Source organism: Andrographis paniculata, unplaced genomic scaffold, assembly GCF_009805555.1.
Source record: "Andrographis paniculata isolate CXL003 unplaced genomic scaffold, ASM980555v1 Contig34END, whole genome shotgun sequence".
Taxonomy (NCBI): Eukaryota; Viridiplantae; Streptophyta; class Magnoliopsida; order Lamiales; family Acanthaceae; genus Andrographis; species Andrographis paniculata.
This window is the reverse complement of record NW_026137567.1, coordinates 4,993,825-5,013,685: the sequence shown is the minus strand read 5'-3', so window position 1 is coordinate 5,013,685 and position 19,861 is coordinate 4,993,825. Positions and strand designations below refer to the sequence as shown.

Sequence of the window (19,861 nt, the reverse complement as noted above, 5' to 3'; positions counted from 1 at the left end):
TAGCGAAAAGTACACTTATAAGTCTGAAAAAAGTGATTTAATTTCACTAAAAATCCGCTGCCAGAAAATGAATGTAACAGTAGCATATAGCAGCACAGATCAAACTACTAACCAAAGAGTTCAAAATGGGAATCCAGCAAAAGGGAAGGAAAATTTTTCAGGCATCAATTGGAGCAGAAACAAAAGAAACAACAACAGTTAGATCATCAAGTTTACCACCATAGTAAGTAAATCCAGCTTGTTGAGCTGCCATGGAAAATGGTGTCTGCATTTTCTTGTCTAACGCCCTTGCACGTGCAATCGTAGCGATCTTCTCGGCCGTGGCGTCGGGCCCGAGACCTTCCCTAACTGCATCTCCTACAATGGCTGCTATCTCTTTATTGTATAAGTTGTCAAATAGGCCGTCGCTTCCTGCAACTACTACGTCTCCGGGTGCAACTGAAATCTTGAAAACCTGGGGAGAGATGGAACAGCACAATGTTAAAGTAATTTTTTTCCAGAAAATTGATCAATCTAGTTTTAGAAGGGCCGGGCGATAGACCTGCCCGGAGCTTGGTGGATCACTCCGATTACTCCGTTCGAGTTGATATGTGAAATTGAATCCATGTTGTTGAACAGGGGATTCGAAGATCGTGTGCCCGCCTCTGACGATGATAAATCCACTGTCGCCGAGATTAATGGCGTGAATGTCCTGTTTACATTCGACATGTTCGGTTAGAATCCGTAAACCTTGTAATAACATTAAAACTAAAATTGAGCAGACTTGAATCAAAATCTGGTATTGGAGACACCAAGAATTTCGACTAGTTAACGCCTAAGGACCTCAGAAGCTTTTCACATAACCTAAACTACACAATTTTTTCTAAAGTTCCAGGGAAAGAAAAATATTGATATGCCTTGAATTAGTTTGTCACTTAGCCGAGTTTTACTGACAGTAATGAGCTTTTAAGTTCGTATTGGACTGAGCTCGTGTGATGTATTTTCTTAGTTTATTTGAATAGACTTAGAGATATGTAATCTAGGTTAATCAGACCTAGCATCCCTCAATAAATCTTATCTACTGTGGACATAGCCAATACGTTGGTGAACCACGTAAATCTATGTCTTTTTTACATTTTTTTGTTTGTTATTCGATCATTAATTCTAATCCGTTACAACAAAAACAAGTGCACAACAGATTACCATTTCAAAGAAACTAATTGCAAGAACAAAATTTTAGCCGTTAATGAGCACAAGATTTTGAGCATATAACTATGATAAGATAGTAACCTGATCTTTTAGTGCAACGATGCAGGCGGTGGAGGAGCCCATGGCATTGGTTGCGGCGTGTGCTTTTTCCAACACAAGCAAGGGATCAACATCACTGTCCGGCGATTCTCTAATTGCTCTGACTGAATTATCCATCAGTTCCCGGGCATATTCTCCCGCATTAACACCAACATCTGCCCATCCACCAACCCCATCAGCTACACCAATGACTTGCTCGTCGACACATATAAAATGAGCATCCTCGCCTCCCGTTTCCACTTTAGCTGGATGAGGCCAATAACAAGCTCCAGACAGTAGCTTCACCGTGTTCTTGCTCGGAATTCTCCTAGAAAGAAAATGAGCTTATCAATATATCTAGCAAGACAAGTTTAAACAAATGATTACCGAATTTGAAAACAAGAATAATACAAAACAAGAAATCTTTACATACTTTTCTGTTGAAAGTGCGAGACTTGAAAGATGTTCGATACCAATCGAACCATCCTTTGACACTTCAGGCACAACCCCATCAGAGTGGCACAAAGATGAGAATGTTCGACCATCACTCATTCCTTTCGACAAACTATAAAATGGCTTAAAATCACGCATAAAACATCCTCGACCGCCAAGGCTTTCCCTGTATCCGTTGCTCATACTCACCATAGCCTTTCCACACATCATATTACTCCTTTTACTGTAGAAAACACTACCAGGCTTCACAAAACTGGTCATATCCCCACAACCAGAAACCAAAGCATCAACTACAAGATCTCCAGAGGGAACAATCGAATTCGACGCCATCATAATGTTTCGATACCTCTGGTTGCCTGAATTTCTCAACACTTGACTGGTGGCACCACCAGATAGAGGCTTACAAGGGTAATTCTTCCTAGAGAGACTGACTTCTGTCAAAGCTCTTCGGAAGCCTAAACTGAAAGCAGTGTTGAGATTCGATAAGCTCCGAGATGGCATTTTAATCCAACAAGCTATAGAAACACAAGTTAAGGTTTCCTTCAGCTCCCATGTAGCGAAAAGCAGAGCAATGGATGCTCCTCCGCTACCTGAAATCAAACCAGCAGCAAAACGAGGAACGATTACAGAGACAAGCAAATAAGTTAATAAACCAGTCAGTATGTTCGCTATTAAATCTGGAATGAAATTGCGAAAACGAAGAAGACGACGGCTCGGTTACCTGAATTGAGAAATTGTGTGGAGGGACGAGCGATATTGTGCGCAGAAAATCAATCCCCGTTTGAAGATTTTTGAGCAAATTGTGCAGAAATTCGCCGGGAGTTGGGACTTGGGAGGGTTCCAAAGATGGAAAGTGCCGCTCCCCCAAAATAAATTTATTGAGATTAGAGACCCAATGGCAATGTCCATCGGCTGGTGGACTTTACTCAATGTTCGCCAAACAATTGGGCCATAGAAATGGCAGATAAGACATTCAGGGCTTCATAAACAGATCAGAAAGTCGTCGATCATTTCAGGTATGAAATATTTTGGCTCCCACTTGCTTATTATTGAGTATTTTTTAATCACATTTCTTTGCCAGATGAATGAGACAGAAATATTAATTCAAGAAAGAACATTGACCAGTGTCCGTAATCAATTTTTGGTGTTTTTTGCAGCAAGGGAAAGACCCAATGGAGAAGCCATAATAGGTACAAAGAGAAACAATCGAATAGATTAGAAGGGACAAACCTAAACCCTAAACTTACACTGTTTCTGTTACCATCATCATCGTTTAATGATACTTGTGCAGGTTTCATGGATTCTTGAAAATGAGCTAGAAATGTTATGAGTCTTCGCTAGGTACATTTCTTACAAATACAATGTATGAAAAATTGTAAAAACTGTTTCTTGGCAATTAACATGATTTGTGGTCAATCAAAGCAACATATTGCCCAGCTTCTTCACATGTCTCTGCCGCCATACTCGCCGCCGCCCTTCGGCGGCACAGCATCATCATTGCCGCCACGAATGGTTGTCATCAGCGCCGATATGCTGCCAGGCGAACCGCCGCCTGCCGCCATTCCCAACCCAAGCAAATCAAGTGTAGTGTGTTTAGGACCAAACCCCATCATCAACTCCTTAAAACCAGAACCACCATTACAGGACAGCTCCAGGCCGAGCCCGGCAGCTAGGGATGACGCCCCGCCGGGCTGGCGGTGCTCCCCGTCCAATTCGAGGCCTCTCAACAGCGACGCATTCGATACAGATGCGCCCATCTGAGCAGCCTTCTGTAGCAACGCTGTTGCAGACAATGCCGGCTGCGGATACTGCCTGCGCTCTTGCCCCGTCGATCCGAACATCGATGACGCTTGACTCGTTGCCAGGCAGAGGGACACCGGCTCTCCCAGCGACGATGGCGATTGGATCACGACGTCCTGAGGAATGTCTCGAAACATGGCGGCGAATCCGGTTGGCTGAGGATGAAGACTCCACGACGACGTCGTCGATGATGCAAACAAGCTGGCGAACACTTTGCTGCTTGAGCTTCCGTTACTGCTGGAATTGCCGCCACCGCCGGAACTTCCGGTGCAGGTCGCCGGTAAACTTTCCGGCGAAGAGATTTCCTCTTGAACTGCAGAACCAAAAGCTAAAGCTAAAAATGTGAACTTTATATATATATATATTATTGTATCTATATGAATGAAATCCAAGATCAGTGAGCCTAGATTTATACAGCATAATAAGGACAAATGCTAGTAACAGACAAATTGCATAATTCTTCTTGTTATATAATCTGACCGCCATAGGAATAAGAAAAAAAGAGGTTTTAGTCAAAGTACCAGAGCTCTGAACAGGTGGAGTAGGGACTGTCGGCTCCGACGCCTGCTCCGGCGGCGGCGACGGAGAGGACAGCGGCGACGACACGACGGCTTCATCGTTCTTATCCTCAACAGGACTGCAAGGCGCGACAATCGCCTCCGCTTTTGCACTTTCCTCTGCTAATGCGTCACAAAACGCCCTGTGTGTAATGAAACTGTCTCTCCTGAACAATATTAATCGATCGATCGAATGGATTTAAAAATCAGACGAGGTTATCGAACATCCTTAAACCAGAAATGGTAAATTAATTAATCTCGGGAAACCTCGAAAAGAGAGTGCCGCAATCGCACTTGTACTCTCGAGTACCACAAATCTTGGAATGCGCCTTCCAGTCGGACTGAACGGCGTATTTCTTGGAGCATCTGTCGCATTTCCATTTCTTCTCTCCATGCTTTCTGCAGAAGTGTTTCTTGATCCCGGTCAGGTCTCCCAGAGCCCGGGCAGGGTTGTGGTGAACGCAGGTCAGCTCCGGGCAGACGTAGACCCGTTTCTTCACATCCGTGCTCGATCTCTGCCGAAGCTTCCATGGCAGGTTGTGTCCCCTCCGATGGAGCTGCAGATTCTGGTCTCTCTGAAACCCTTTGCTGCAGATTTCGCACACGAATCTGTTCGTCGCCAGCAGGGTCTTCGGCGATAAGGCAATCACTTCAGCCTCAGGATCTGAATTTCGGACAAGACAACAAAAATTATTTTAATTTATATATGTAAAAAGACGATCTTTAATTTCTTCGAATACGGTAATTGTTCCTCGTTTTACTTCGTTCGACCTGGCATCCCGGGTAGATTTCGTTTCTTCTTTGCCGGTGGATTTGGAAGTTCTTGAGAAGAATCATCCATGGCGGCGGGTGCGGTTATTGAGGTGGGCTTCTGGAAGTTTCGCCGGCGGCGAGACGGGGGAGGAGGAGATCGGCGACGGGGACGATCGGAGAGTGTTTAGGAAGCGAAGATTAATAAAAAAAATAAGGGGAAGAGAACGTAGTAAGTTAAAAACACGTTTTTTAAATACAGTCAAATAGCTGTAATTAATTCTTGCTGATTGTTGCATTACGTTAATTGAATGCTTCGGATATGTCAGACATGGCTGTTAAAAAAGCAATCTAATGGGTACAATTTTTACAGTGGTGGTTCGATTGAGACAAGACGTCGGGCTTGAAATTATTCTCAATTGGAAAAAATCGTGGTTTTGAGGATTAATGTCGTGTTTCTGAGTTCGTCTAGAATTCGGTAACATAAGATAATAATGCAAGGAAGGGCATTCTTGTCATTTCGGAAAGCGTGTCAATAAAACTTTTTTTTTTTTCCTTTTTCTTCGATGGCCAAATCGAAGAAACTGATTACTTTCCCATTCCCAAAATGAGATAAATGAGGGAAGCTTTTAAGCTTTTGCTGACCAAAAAGTTGGGCAGTGTAGTCAACAAGAGTTGGGTCTTTAGTGTGTGTTTTTTTCTTCATTAAGGACCACCCTTAAATTTCCCTGTCCCTTTTATTACAATGTAGTTGATCTAGGTTCGTGACATTTGGTTGAATTTTTCTCTTGAAATAAAAGGTTTACTTTGGACATATATATATATATATTTAGTTTTAAAAAATATATAAATTTAAATATTTGATGTAATTTAAAAAAAAAAAAAAGATACTGGAGATGAATAATATCAAATTTTATATATGAACAAAGAAAGGGTCATATAGTTCATAATGGAAGAGGAGCATGTGCAATGTGCTTGACTGATTTAAATTTTTGAGTAAATGAAATTATTTAATCGTGAAGTCAGTGCATGAACGTGACCTCACACGTGATGTTGCCAAATTAGAAATGGTATAATTATTGCATTTTTAAGCAATCCTGTAGAATAATATCATTACTTTGGTCTACTGATTTTATTTATTTTATTTTTATTATGTGAAATAAGAAGAAGGCCCCAAGAATGATCAATCAAAGAGCTGGCAATGTCACTTGTCTGCCACCTATTTGCTGTTTGGATTGACTTTTGAATGCAATGTTAGCTTTTTTAAATATTCGAACCCTTTAATTATATGAAGACCACAGCTTCACACAAAAATTTCAGCAACCAAACACCATCCTTTCTTTCTTTTTTCACATATTCTTGAATCCAAGGATTTCACTTTCAGACTGTACTGTATGTAATATAATCTATTGAATAGTTAAAAAAAAAAGAAAAAAAAAAAAAAAAAGGCATAGTAGAGGGTGCTGAGCAAAGCTACATTAGTTTTGTTCATACACAATTTTCGCCGTCACGGGGACGAACAATAAAGAATGTCTAGGAATTTACCATCTATGCAGAAGCGATTGCCAAGGAGAAATGGCATATGGCGTGACTGAGCTCAGACATAGTGTCCGGATTTGAGGTTCCATCATTTGATGACTTCTCAATGTAGTACCCTGTAGAGAATCGACATAAGAAGGTCAGAAGAGTGAACATTGCAATTAATTAAGAACGATGCATCGCCGAAGAGTGATCAAATCATGTATTAAGTTGAAAATCATAATGAATACCAACAAAAGGGAAAGATTACTATATTTTCAGGAAGAAAAACCATAAGATAAGCCATTGAGAAGTGTAGGAAGAGGAAATAGTAAAAACAGTTGCATATTGGAATGATTCCTATAGTGGCTTCTTTCCATATCAAAAATACCTCAAGCAATGGTAAAAACTGGAGAATGGCAGCTTCACAAACAGCCGACTAGTTATAGCTATATCCCCGACAAAGTCAGGTACAGTAATATCACAATTGATTAATTCGACAATTGCGTTCACATAAGGTAAAGGATTAACTTGGAGCATAATAAAAGTACCATAACAAGCAAGATTCGCCAGTACACGATTTCTTGCCATCTTGCAGAGATAATTGTGATATATATTAAAACGTAAACATTTCTAGTGAATCTTTCTCTCCATTTAAGCACAGGCAAAGGGTAGGCAATGTGAAACTGAAGTGATTGGGCTAATTTTCCTATGTTCAAGAATATTTTACTCAGCACCATAAGAAGTTAGTGTTTCTTGTGTATATATATATATATATATATACACACATCTGCATAATGTCAAAACAGATTATCGGTTATTGTTTTAAAAATTAATCAGTTCATAGGTCCATCTTTTAGTTTTACACAAGAAATAAGTTTGTGTCAACAAAGAACCCTAGTAATGTGTAGGAATGGTAATTAGATTAAGTTCAGTAGTAGTTCAAACCATATCAGATATATTACATTAATACATGAATATCAGTAAAAAGACAAAGTAAAGTTCACTTCCAAGCCATGAAACGCGATTACAGCTCTGAACATGAAATAAACACCATCACGAGTGCAAATAGTCAAATCCAGATTATATTAACTACGACTAATAAGATACTCTGCACTTTTTGAGCATCGAGATTCATTTGATATTCTGATTTCTGATATGAACAATAACTCACAACAGCATAGCAATTCTACATGTATATACAATCACATGCTATATTATCACTTTTATGTTTAAATAAACAATATTTACAAAAACAGGAGCTTTTCATAAAGTGCGATTGGCTCAGGTCACAGAACGGTCATAGCATGCAATGGAACAATCGTGATACATATGAATTAAATGTAGCAGCAAATTTATCCTCAGGCTTTAACAGATATTTTGGTTTAGACCATGAAAATCAAAGCAGTCTAATCAGGAATATGAAAGACTTAAAATTTCAAATAGTTCAAGGATAATCAGGAACGCTTGGTTGTTTGCAGCTCAGGTGTGATTAATTTTGTTTTCAACACATAGCCTCAAAATACTTGAGGAACTAACTTGTTCACTTTTAACCAAATTAATTGCCGATGGAGAGTGTATTTCAAATCATTCTCTAATGGTTTGTTTTTTAAAAAAAATGGCCAAGACTGAGAACATAGAAGCTAAATGATCTTTAAGCTTATCTCTCAGTTGCAGAGTTTTAACTGTAAAACAACTATTTTATCAAAGGAATTAGAAACCATAAAAGAAACAAACTGGATCTTAAAAGCTCTTTTTTTTTTCCATGATAAGGACAGAATAAATGGTACAACCATTATCAGGCGAGAAGAAAATTTGTAATTCCCATTCATATTAGTTACATCAAGCTGATTGATTATTGAGACTGTTTATGTTTTAACAGTTAGTCATGAATCCGAAAATATCCACTCTAACCACAAGAACATATAGTTGAAACACAATCTCTCAATTTGAAGCATGAACAGAAAAAAGAAGAGCAACATCATACCTTCTGCAGAAATCTGATGTATAGCGGAATCCATTATAGCAAACAAACCACATCAACACGAGCACAAGCGTATCTAGTCAGGTTAAGGCTTTCCAAACTACATGCCAAATTTTGTACCACAAGCGCCCCATGCCTAATTACTCGAATTACAAAAATTCAACTTTTCTAGTACCTCCATTTCTGATCTACCGAACAATATAGCATAATCGTAATATAATCCGCCATTATTTGGAAAAAAAATGGTGCTAAATCAAATAAGAGAGGAAACAGATAAAAAAGATACTGAAGAGAAGACGTTCCCACCAATCGAGCATATAGAGCCCAAAGGTAACGTTGTATAGATAAATTTTGCGTTGAATCCAATTCATCTCTTCCCTGCTCTCACCTTCTGACCTAATTATCTGTAAACAACAACAATAATTACAAGTTCATAAACCCGTATACATCAAACAGATTGATAAACGTCGGGAATCGAATACAGACCACGTAAATTCACCGGAGAAATGTCGTCTGATCAGATGCCCAAAAAGAGACCTCCTGGAGTCGAATAAAAAAATTGTGATGACGAAGAAGGGAGATGGAGAAGACGACAAGTCGAAAGCTGTCGCGCAGATTTTAATTTTTATTTTGTTTAATTTTCTTCAATTGAAAAAGAAGGATTGAATAAAAATGTGATTTTTTAGGTTGACTTTGAAATACTGGTTTGATTTATATGTATATTTTTTATTTTTTATTTTTAAAAAATATATAATTCAAATAATAAATTTTGAAAAACTTGGTTAAAAAAATATATACCTACTATCTTATAGAAAAAAATAATTTAAAAAGATATATACAATAATAATGTAATAAAATAAAATTTAATCATAATTTTATGTATAAATTTTTTAAATATTTTTTTAAATAAAATAAAATAAAAAACTCAAAAAATTTGAAGATAATCTACAAAATTTAAAATTCTATCAAAATATTATATTAAAAACTTTAAGTTGTACGAAAATTTATTTGTAATTTTATGAAATTGCACAAAATTCCTATATTTTTAAAATTGCTTCAAATTTCCTGGTAATTTTATAAATTTGTGTTTAACTCTTTGCCTTATTTAACATTGTTTGAAAATATGAGAAATTTTATTAGATCGGCCGGGATTTAACAGCTGTGATTCCCACGTTATTAAAAAAAAAAAAAAAAAAAAAAAAAGGAATTTTTATTCAATTTTGTGAAACTAGACGTGAGTTTTAATGCAATTTAGCCTATTAAAAACCAAATTAATTTTACAAATATATATACAATGAAATTTTTTTAAAAAAATTATTAGTAAAAAAATATAATAAATAATTGTAGAAAATGCATCCATTCATTGTTTGGTTTCATTTTTGACGATTTTTTTTTCTTTTTTTGTTATTTTTATGATTATCTTTATAGTTTTTAATATAAAAATTAATTACTTTCCACATTATTTTTAATTAAAAAATACAGTTCTCAGGTATTTATTTCATTTATCAAGAATTTGTTACATCAATATATATATATAATTAATTAACTATTACTTAATATTTTTAAAATTTCAAAATTTTAAATTTAACAAAACTTATCTATAAATATATATGGATATATTTCGAATAATTTCAATTTTTAGCATAGTAAATTATATGTTTTAATATATTAAAATTTATATGGATTAATATTTTAAAATTAAAATATAATATTATATAAAAATATTATTAGACAATAAAAATATATAAAAATATTTATAAATAAATAAATAATTTATATATATATATCTTTATGTCATTAAAATATATAGAAATAAATAAATTATTATGGTCTTATAAAATAATAAAGATAATGTATTAGGTAATTACTATAATAAATGATAAATAAAATAATTTGAATATTAGAGATAAATATAATATCGATGAGAGAGATAAAAGAGATAATAAAATAGAGAGAATATAAACTAAAAAAAGCATATAATAATAGGAATAATAGAATAAATATAATATAAGTAGTTAATTTATAATAATCAAATTTAAAATGTTTTAAATTTTTTTTAAAAAAATTGTTGTAAAAATTTCACTATGCATAAAAAACGTAATTCTCTTGCAAAAATACAGAAATAATAATGAATTATATTCCAAATAAAATATAAAAAATACAAATTTTTTTAACTAAACACGTTCCAATCACCACTGTATCCATCCACAAAAATTATAAACCTTCATATCAAGATTACAAAAAAAAAAAAAAAAAAAGAGAGAAAGAAAAGAATATGTCACATTATGTAAAATTTTGATTAAAATAAGTACATATAGATATACTAAATTCTAATTTTATCCATATTATTTTATTTATTATCTCAATAAATCTGAATTTTGTTAGATTATTTGTTATTCTAATAAATTTTAATTAATTATATAAAAAAATAAAAAAATATATATATATATATACGAATATTATATGATATATGAATATATGATATGATATCTGATATATAATCTATACACTATTTTCATTACTATATAAATTATTTACATAGAACTCAAATCAAAATTTTCCGTACCAAACCTAAACAATCAAACCCGCCGTCGCCTACAGATTCCTCCTTCCATTCCGGTTCTTTCCTTTTCTCTTTCACCCCGCTTAACCGCCGAAAGAGAAGGCGGCGAAGTAGACCGGCGGTAAGTTCCATTTTTTTTTTGTTACAAGAAATAACAGTTACCGAACCGTCGGTTCGAATAGAAAAACCGGGTTCACGGTTCGAATAATATTGATAGTGCTTCGGATTAGAAACCGGCGGGGCATGGCTATATATGAGGATATGATATTACGTGATACTGCTACGTGAATATCGTAACTGCTTTGCTATATGTAAACCCTAATTTCCAGCCATATTGATTTGTGTCGATCGATTCCCAGTACTTTCTGCTCTTTTCCTCTGCACCCTCTGTCTCTAAACCTACTTTTTGTGGTTGAAGAGTTAACTCTGTTCAGCCGAGGCTATGGACGACGACGTGGACATGGGTGAACTATTTGACGGCTCCAATCAAAGTAAAAGTCGGCGGGATCAAACTACAAGCCGGCGATTTGCCCCTAAAGGTGTGAAATTTGAACCCAAGGTTAAAGCCGAAGTATCTCAGTCTCAGCCACCATTGGCACCCAATCCATCGGAATTATTACACGAACCTAAGAAAGAGGAGTTTGGTGTTGAAGACGATGTGAAGCCAGAATTGGGGAATGATACAATGGCGATGGATGTTGACGTGAAGTCAGAGGTGAAAACAGAGACAGACGATGATGATACTATGGAAACAGAACCGGTTGGAACTCCTACTTCGGTTAAGGATGAAATTGTGCGCGAAATCGATGTGTATTTTGTTCCCCAAGTGGATCCAAAAACTAAGGTAACTGACATCTAATTCATGCAATTTAGTTCTAGTTTGGTTTATTTTTTTGGTTTCTAGGTATTGATCATGGTGGAACTTCAAATATTTATATTTTATGGCAGTTGTATCTATTCCAATATCCACTTCGGCCATTGTGGAGGCCACATGAGTTGGAGGAGGCAGAGGTAAATTAAACAATTTTCGTTTTCACAGGAAACTTGTGTTGAACATATTAAATTCCAGAAGAGATTAAACATTTTTCTTAAGTGTAAATCAAGGCTTTTGACTATTTATTTGCACTTTAGAGTGATTTTTGAATCATCCTTTAGGTATAAGAAGATTTGAATAAAGAAAGTGAAATAATAATATGAATTTATTATTTATAGAGATTAATGAAAGATAGTTTATATGCCATATGTATGATAATGCATTATCATTAATTAAGTACACTGGATAACTAAATAAGCTTCAAGAAAATATTATACTCTATTTAGGATATGATGTTCAACCATATTAAAAGAAAACAAATAGATAGAAAAATTATTAAATTGTCAATAAGTCGTAGATGATATATAAATGAGTTGTATATATAAATGAGTGGGGATCTAAGAATGGATTTTAGATACAAAAAAATTGAACTCCAAATTCACTTAAATGTCACAAATGTTCAAATCTTTTTTAAATTACAAACAAGAAAAAGTTGTTTGAACCCCGCTATCTTAACTGCATGTTTTAACAATGTTGTGATAATTTATATGTTTTTTATTATAGGTGACGATGAATCCAGCTACTTCGGAAACGGAGATTCATACGGGTGTTGATGTTGAACCCAAAAATTATGACCCCAATTCTGATCCGAGAGTGAATTTGGAAAAACGGGTTGATTTTTATAATACATTTGGTTACTAAGAATTATTGACTTGTGTTTTTTGTATATGCTATTGATTTAATTTTTAGCATCTCTTATATACTAGAGGTAGGACATGAGGCATTAAATTTTCTATCTGAACCTGAAGTCATGCCTTGTTTCTAGTGCATTGTTTTATTGATCTTGACCAGTTTCATTATGTTTAGGCCTTGATTTTGATCACTAATGATTTTAAGTATATAAAGTTTTTATAAAGATCCAAAATGTGGCACTTTAGATAACAGATTATTGACGTGATCTTTTTGTTAGATTTACAAAACTAAATGGTCGCCGCATCACACAAGTCATTATGCTGTTGGGGATCTCATTGGAAATAAGGCATGTATTCCATATTCTAAAGTTTCAACATGTAACATTTTCATTCCATTGTTGAATGCTTTGGTTTCACAGGAAGTTGGATGAGTATTTTCACTTATACTATTTTATCTACCATGCAGCTATACATACATCCTCTTCGTGCTGTTGTTCAACTACGACCATCACTGCAGCATCTTGATTCGAAGGAGTCTAAAAAGAAGTCTAATGCGGTTGAAGGTGCTGTGAAGTCAGAACAGTTGGTGAGTTGAGTTGTCTTTCTAATTTGTAGCATGAATCTCATCGTTGAAATTGCTTTCACAATTTCACTTTATTTTTTATTTTTTTAAAGTTTTTAAGAAAATGATCACATTGATGCTTCATATTATTCGATAAGTTCTCCAGAATGTGATTGGTAGGTGAATATTTTCTATGCTGTTTAGACATGGCAAATGCTTTAGCATATTTGCACATTCACTAGTGTTATTTCAATCCTCTTGCATGATTATATTGAAGCATTCTATGCTTGTGCTAATTTTTCAGTTGACCCTAATGTCTGAAATTTCGATACTTTTCAGAATAACATTCCTGAGCAGGACAAGGATGTTGGAGAGGTAATGCATTTGTTCGATCTATGACTTCTCTATGTGACAACATTGTTTAATGATTCCGTCATTGAATGAGCTTAACTCATTAATAGATGCTTACAGTTGTAGCTAATAATTGTTAAGAACAATAGTTATAGCATCAATGGTCAATAATTTATTATGTACTAGGTATATGTTTACTTACTCTCACGTCATAAGAATCAAGAAATCGCAATCTGGTTTTTTGCAACAATTTAGTAAGAAACTTTTTGATTTTTAATATATTAAAGAAACTAGTGGCTTTCCTAGTTAGTAACATGATACCTTGACCGTATTTTGGCTTCACCTTTTTTGTTTTCTTAGTCAAAGTGATGCTTCATCTTATTCAATCATAAATGTACTTATTCCATTTTTGTTTTCAAGAATGTCAGACATGTGAAGTAAGTTTTAGGGTATGTTTACTTTGTGTTTTTGAATGGATTTGTTTTTTTATATTAGATATGGAAAATGTGTTTGTAACATAAAAAAAAAATAATATTTTGTGTTGACCTGTATAAAATGTATATATTATATATAGCGTTAATGTGTGTATATATATTTTTTATACTTTCTCTGTTCGTCAAAATTATATCACTATTCGTTTTTTGGTTGTCTGCTAAATATATGCACAATCCATTTATAGTAGACAACTTTATCCACTAATAATTTTGTTACACTGCTTTAACAAATGATAACCAATTTGGCACTGCTTTTTTTACTTCACATTTTATTATTTATTTAATAAATTTTCCAAAATACTATATTTTTTACTTACCCCACGCCACCCAAAAGTACAAAGTGAACATACTTTTATCTACACATTCACCATTGTTATTTTGATCTATTATGCTTATGTCATCGTTACATTTAACTAATTAATTGAAATCCTCGTACTTTTTAGAGGAATGTCCAAAGCAAAATCAAGGTGATGGAGAGGTAAGAAATTGTGATCTAGTTATTTGGAACAATTTATGAAGAATCTTCTTCTTCCCAATGTTATTATCCCGAACAAATTTTAGAGTGCAAATATTCGGTATTATCTTTTATTATTGTAATGATGAATGTCGTTTGGTAAAAAGGCTTCATTAACATTATTGTACTATTGTTGACGTGATATTGTTGACCATGAGGATTTGGTATTGTTTTTCTTACTTCAAAGTTAACGTGATGCATTATCGATCTATGTTCTATTTTTCATGTCAAATGTTATAAGGAATATCTGATGCAATGGTATCAGTTTTTTCACATCTTTTAATGTTATCTCAACTTTAATCTTGATTCCTTCTTTAGGAATGGATTACTCTCGCGTATCGTACTGCCGAAAGTGAATTGGCACAAGAATACCAGGAGAAATTAAAATCAGGAAAAAACTCACAGATCAATTTTACCATGCATCCGTATGCACTTACATTTGAAGGCTTTCATTTCTTTCCACATTTCATGTATGCATAATTTTTATTTTGTTGCCTTATTTATATTTATTTTTGTGAACTTTGAAGGTCAAACTACTTAGATAACTTATGTCCTGGACCCTCTAAAGTTACGTCCAGTTCCTTAAGTGCTTCAATCAGGTAATCAAACTGAGGAAATTATCTATTAACTTATTGATGATAGTTTTTTATTTTTATTCTATTGATCTAGCAATAGAAATCCAAACCATTGCTGAAATATAGTGAGTTGTGCTGTTCATAATATTAAAAATAAATAAAAATCCTTAGGCATGCCCTGATTAGTTTACAATTGGTTATGCCTTTGAAATCTTTTGTTGATACATTTTGTTGATTATTATTTGTCTTGCTTGAGGGTTGATTAATGTGCTTCACATCTATTTCTTAGTTGCCATGGGATCTACTAAAACCTAAGGATGTGATAGTAGAGTCTACTTTGTAATTCGTGCAAAACACAATATTATTATTGGTGAAGTTTTTAGAGTTAGATGGATTTAGGTATTAAGATAAGAATTAAAATCTGTGAAATTTCAATCAAACAAAAAATATTATTTTCTCTATCTGGATGTTGGTCTTATACATTGCTACTCTGGATTGTAGTGGAATCCTGCGGATTTATCATATGGTGTTGTTTTTTCCTGAGATGGGAACTTCATCTTTTCATTTGCCGACGCTATTCTTGTATTATGTTGCCATATCATCACAATTTTCTTTGATTTTACTATTATTTACATATGTTGATGTGAGGTGACATTGCACTTGATGTTCTAGGGGTCTGCTGGAATTGCCACTAAAAGAGCGGTTTAAAACTTGGCTCATTCAGGTTTGCTATTTTTCTTTACACAATTGAATATGTAAATTATTCAATGGATCTTGATTCTTTATGTATTTATTAGTATTATTATTTTTTGAACTATTTTCATTATGAATTTGACTTTTAAAGCGAATGTAGTAATATTTAATTGGATATTAATTTATGAAAAATCAAATCTTGTGAGTGCCATCAACATGCATAGCGATGCTGCCTTTAGGATCAGTGTTAAATTTAATGGTGTAGGGATAACTTATTCTAGGTCTGTTACTTGTTTTGCCTACGTCTTCAAATTTGTAAGATACTTCTTTTATTATTTGTTCTCATATCACATATGTATATATATATATTAATGTTTAGGGTTCTATGTTCATTATTTTGGATCTCCTCCCGGTTACAACTATTTTTTCATTCTTCTTTAGTTAACCTTGTCTTTTTGTTTTGCTATATTGAATACTGTCGTTAAGGCAATTGAAATGACAAATATCATTATCTTTTGATATTTCTAATGTTGCTTGGTAGGGTCCTCCATTACATAGATTTGATGCTCTGAAGTACCTCGCCCCAGATGAATCAGATGTAGAAATATTAACGATCTTACAAGAATATGGTAGGTTGGTTCAAGGTCTGTGGGTTGCAAAAAGTGAATTGGTGCATGGAACAGATGAACGAAGTAAAATTCTGGCCAGGGACTATATTCTTCTTCAGTTTAGCAAGTCTGTGAAGATTAAGATCTCCCACTTATCACTAAAGCCCCGACAATTTGAACTAATGAAAGAAGCCCTAAATGGATTGGGTGTAGAGCGACAAATCTTCAATGATTGGAAACTTAAAGAGCTCCCAGATAACAACTTTTTGAGAAAATATCCCCAAATTGTCTCAAAACAAAATGAAGAATGGATAGACACAGAAAATAAAATGAGTCTCATTTTTGGTCGAAAAAATGTTCCTATGGTGTCAAAAGGGTCTAGTAAAGTAGGTACGGGCACTCATACTGGAGCGACATCGATAACTGATATGCCGGAAGAAACTCGAGATGCCGTAACCAAAGCCCTTCAGAAATTATTTAAAAGTGTCAATATTTGCAGGTATCAAAATATGTTTTTCCTATCTAGTTATTACATTACATGTTTTCGAAGAAATTTAGTGGCAATTTTCGTTATAACTTACCATATGGTGTAATTGAATATTGCTTCTTTGACATTTTAGCATGTCAAAGCAATTTAAGAAGTAAAATTGATATAGATACTATATATCTTCTCGAAAATCGAGTTTCTGGTGCCGGGAAAGAGTGATTTCTAGTGAACTCACATTGATTTTTGTTTTTTTCCATGTTATTGTAGGTTTCAACAAATTGGCAAGCTGCTAAGGGACTTGGCAGTTTCTGACACCGGATTCGCCAAAGAGGCCATGTCTGCAGCAAGCATCATCGACACACATCCTAAAGAATTTGAGGCAATTCTCAAAGAAGTGGCTGTAAATATTCATGGAATTTGTGTTAGGAAATCGTCGCCAGAACAACCACAATTTGATGCATTCAGGTTAAACTTACTATCTTTTTTAAAACATACAAAACATTTGGTGCATGCATTACTCATACAAATAACGTATACTGCAGGAGAGTTGTTATTGGTCATTTTCTTGGAAACGAACCAAATGCAAAGCTTAAAAAGGCTACCATTTTTGAAGCTGCTAAAATGTCACTCCAGAGGAACATAAACAATAATGAGTATAAGAAGGTGGCCTTTTCTTTTTTTTTTTTTTTTTTTTTCCCAAAAAAATAGATTAGTTATGTTTTAAATGTTGATTATGATTGTAATTTATAAATGTCATTTTTTCCAGGTCATGGAAGAGCTTTGTTTATATAGAGGAGGTTCTTGGATCCTCAGGAGTGGTGATTAAAGCCCAAAGGTTTGATGATATACAGACGAGGGCGATAAGAATGTGAAGACAAGGTACTTCCTGTTATTTGAATCGATTAATTATGTTTTAATAAGTTGGATTGAATGAATTTTTGCATATGTATCTAACATATATGTTTAAATTTTGATGGTCAAATTATATTGCAGGTGTTGTGCTTACATCTACGGGATCTTATTCTACACCTTGAATTATGATTTTGGATTATCAATTTTTTGTTTTTATTTTATTTTAGAACACTTTATGAAATTGTAAGGACTATTGTAAGCTCTATCTTTATTTTTAGTTTTATACCTATATTTATTTACTAATGTTATAATAATATAATTATTTACAGTAACAAAATTTAATGTAATTGGATTCAATTTCAAATCAAAATTAACATTATTCTCCCAATAAAAATTATAATTTTTTTTTCTTTTTATAATAATATAATAAAATCGTTAGTTTCTTTTTCAATTTGAATAATAAAATAAAATAAATAGATGATAGAAATTGTGTTTTTTTCTTTTTCCCTTGTTGCTCGAGTATAAAATAGTATTAAATTGAGTATGATAATAATATTAAATAAATAAATATATAATATTTTTTATTGTCTAATTAGATCTCATACAAATCATTAGGATTTGTTCTAATAAAAAAAGACTCGGCTGGGTATTTAACTGCAGGAACCTAGTAGTGGAAGTCATTCTCATAATAATAAATGTGTAAAAGTTCGTAAAAACTATATATCAAATTTAAAATAACATTCTTAATGACACAAAATATTAAATATTTTTTTAATACTCGATATTCTGTCACTTTTAGTTCAGTACCTTTACATTTTTATAAAATTCGTAATAATTATTTATTTTTATTAGTTAATAATATATAAATAATATTTATTATATAATATAATATTTTAATTTTAAAATATTAATTTATATAAATTTAGAATTATATATATATATATTTAGGAGATACAATGATTTGTTCTTTTTGGATTTTTAAATAATTTTATATTATATAAATTTTATATTTTTTTACAAAATATCACATCAAACATTATTTATATAAAAAAAATTACAAATTCAATTCAATTTTTTTTTAAAAAAAAAAAAAGTAAAAACACAAGGATCTATATGTTTAAAAAATGAGAAAAAAAAATATTGGGTGTGGTTGTTTTCTTATGAAGAAGGAAGCCGCAACCATTATCCGAAAATAAATCTGATAGGCAGGTAACATGAGATGTTCGAGGTTTTAACCAGATTTGAACCCACAGTGGATGTGGTTATTTTTGTAAAATAATTTAAAGGAGTTTATAGAGAATTTGATAGATAATATAAAAATAATATTAATTTTTTAAAAAAAATATGTATTACCAATTTTTACAAAAAGAAAAAAATAATCACACCCAAGTGTAACTTGCGTTCTAACTATGGAACAAAAGAACATTAATTTTTTTTTTTTTTTTGAACTAAAAGTATATGTGGAATAATATTTTGCGATTAAGAGAAAAGAGAATCGAACCGAACCACTAGTTTGGATGAACAGAAACCGCGGATTCGAAACTGGTTTGCCCCAAAGTACTCAATCAATGAATAAAATTAAAAATATTTTATTTTTGGAATAATTTATGTTACCGTTATAATAAGCACCGACTTGCCCAGCCTTCTTCCTTCCATATATACACACTCACTCACTGTACACACAATGACCTCCCAATTCCCAAATTCCATCGTTCATGGTGAGAATAGCCAGTCAGAGTCAGTCTTCTAGTTGCTGAATAGCAACTGCAATCCTATATTCCTCCTCTCGCTCAGTCAATCAAACAAGAAGGGCCTAAGAGCAACGCCATGGATCCTTAAGAATCAATGAATGAATGGTACGAAAGGATTGTTTTTTTCTTTCTTTCTGTTGGGTCTGGGGAGTGAGTTAATTTTATGAATGAATGAAGAGGAGGAGTTGTTTTCAAAATTAATACAATAATTATTGAATAGAAGAATTAATGAAAAATTCAATCTCTCTCTTTCATGTTCTATTTGTGTGTGTCTTAACGAATGAATCAAAGAATTCATTCTTGAATTGTAGTTGGTTGCTGGATTGGATTCAGGGGACAATTCTATTCCAATGCTTTT

The 19,861-nt window shown here is 33.3% G+C and overlaps 4 protein-coding genes across 7 annotated transcripts; 1 reads left to right on the top strand and 3 right to left on the bottom strand.

The window, feature by feature from the left end:
* Positions 1-144: 144 nt before the first annotated feature.
* LOC127248584 (probable protein phosphatase 2C 80) lies at positions 145-2,608 on the bottom strand. Of its 2 annotated transcripts, none has more exons than XM_051271002.1 (5): positions 2,441-2,608; positions 1,700-2,309; positions 1,270-1,594; positions 542-691; positions 145-454 (listed from the first exon to the last, which is right to left on the bottom strand). In XM_051271002.1, the coding sequence occupies exons 2-5, from the start codon at positions 2,218-2,220 to the stop codon at positions 158-160; spliced, it is 1,293 nt and encodes a 430-aa protein (XP_051126959.1). In that variant the 5' UTR covers positions 2,221-2,309; positions 2,441-2,608; the 3' UTR covers positions 145-157. The 2 variants fall into 2 exon arrangements, with proteins under 2 accessions (XP_051126959.1, XP_051126960.1); XM_051271003.1 differs by having other exon boundaries at positions 1,270-1,591.
* A 300-nt stretch (positions 2,609-2,908) lies between these two features.
* On the bottom strand, positions 2,909-5,270 carry LOC127248583 (zinc finger protein ENHYDROUS-like). 3 transcript variants are annotated; one of them, XM_051270999.1, is made up of 4 exons: positions 4,838-5,270; positions 4,344-4,740; positions 4,041-4,243; positions 2,909-3,847 (listed from the first exon to the last, which is right to left on the bottom strand). In XM_051270999.1, exons 1-4 carry the CDS (start codon positions 4,911-4,913, stop codon positions 3,162-3,164), a joined length of 1,362 nt encoding a protein of 453 aa, XP_051126956.1. In that variant the 5' UTR covers positions 4,914-5,270; the 3' UTR covers positions 2,909-3,161. The 3 variants fall into 3 exon arrangements, with proteins under 3 accessions (XP_051126956.1, XP_051126958.1, XP_051126957.1); XM_051271001.1 differs by having other exon boundaries at positions 2,909-3,832; positions 4,838-5,267; XM_051271000.1 differs by having other exon boundaries at positions 4,848-5,267.
* Positions 5,271-6,261: 991 nt separating this feature from the next.
* On the bottom strand, positions 6,262-8,965 carry LOC127248581 (uncharacterized). The gene is made up of 4 exons (XM_051270997.1): positions 8,815-8,965; positions 8,615-8,732; positions 8,332-8,404; positions 6,262-6,481 (listed from the first exon to the last, which is right to left on the bottom strand). Exons 2-4 carry the CDS (start codon positions 8,697-8,699, stop codon positions 6,469-6,471), a joined length of 171 nt encoding a protein of 56 aa, XP_051126954.1. The 5' UTR covers positions 8,700-8,732; positions 8,815-8,965; the 3' UTR covers positions 6,262-6,468.
* A 1,927-nt stretch (positions 8,966-10,892) lies between these two features.
* LOC127248602 (uncharacterized) lies at positions 10,893-18,016 on the top strand. Its single transcript, XM_051271039.1, has 15 exons — positions 10,893-11,012; positions 11,310-11,735; positions 11,840-11,902; positions 12,489-12,596; positions 12,895-12,963; positions 13,083-13,202; positions 13,518-13,553; positions 14,856-14,962; positions 15,065-15,136; positions 15,785-15,836; positions 16,347-16,912; positions 17,168-17,365; positions 17,443-17,563; positions 17,667-17,779; positions 17,894-18,016. Exons 2-14 carry the CDS (start codon positions 11,334-11,336, stop codon positions 17,724-17,726), a joined length of 1,974 nt encoding a protein of 657 aa, XP_051126996.1. The 5' UTR covers positions 10,893-11,012; positions 11,310-11,333; the 3' UTR covers positions 17,727-17,779; positions 17,894-18,016.
* Positions 18,017-19,861: the final 1,845 nt, after the last annotated feature.

What these genes read in the sequence shown, in the direction of transcription:
- LOC127248602 (XM_051271039.1), top strand. Translation starts at nt 11,334, where the DNA reads ATGGACGACGACGTGGACATGGGTGAACTATTTGACGGCTCCAATCAA. An exon ending in AAGTGGATCCAAAAACTAAG is followed by an intron (nt 11,736 to 11,839) that starts GTAACTGACATC and finishes ATTTTATGGCAG; the next exon opens with TTGTATCTATTCCAATATCC. An exon ending in ATGAGTTGGAGGAGGCAGAG is followed by an intron (nt 11,903 to 12,488) that starts GTAAATTAAACA and finishes TTTTTATTATAG; the next exon opens with GTGACGATGAATCCAGCTAC.
- LOC127248581 (XM_051270997.1), bottom strand. Translation starts at nt 8,699, where the DNA reads ATGAATTGGATTCAACGCAAAATTTATCTATACAACGTTACCTTTGGG. An exon ending in GTGGGAACGTCTTCTCTTCA is followed by an intron (nt 8,405 to 8,614) that starts GTATCTTTTTTA and finishes TAACCTGACTAG; the next exon opens with ATACGCTTGTGCTCGTGTTG.
- LOC127248583 (XM_051270999.1), bottom strand. Translation starts at nt 4,913, where the DNA reads ATGATTCTTCTCAAGAACTTCCAAATCCACCGGCAAAGAAGAAACGAA. An exon ending in GGGATGCCAGGTCGAACGAA is followed by an intron (nt 4,741 to 4,837) that starts GTAAAACGAGGA and finishes TCCGAAATTCAG; the next exon opens with ATCCTGAGGCTGAAGTGATT. An exon ending in TGCGGCACTCTCTTTTCGAG is followed by an intron (nt 4,244 to 4,343) that starts GTTTCCCGAGAT and finishes AATATTGTTCAG; the next exon opens with GAGAGACAGTTTCATTACAC.
- LOC127248584 (XM_051271002.1), bottom strand. Translation starts at nt 2,220, where the DNA reads ATGCCATCTCGGAGCTTATCGAATCTCAACACTGCTTTCAGTTTAGGC. An exon ending in TCGTTGCACTAAAAGATCAG is followed by an intron (nt 692 to 1,269) that starts GTTACTATCTTA and finishes GAATGTAAACAG; the next exon opens with GACATTCACGCCATTAATCT. An exon ending in ATCCACCAAGCTCCGGGCAG is followed by an intron (nt 455 to 541) that starts GTCTATCGCCCG and finishes ATCTCTCCCCAG; the next exon opens with GTTTTCAAGATTTCAGTTGC.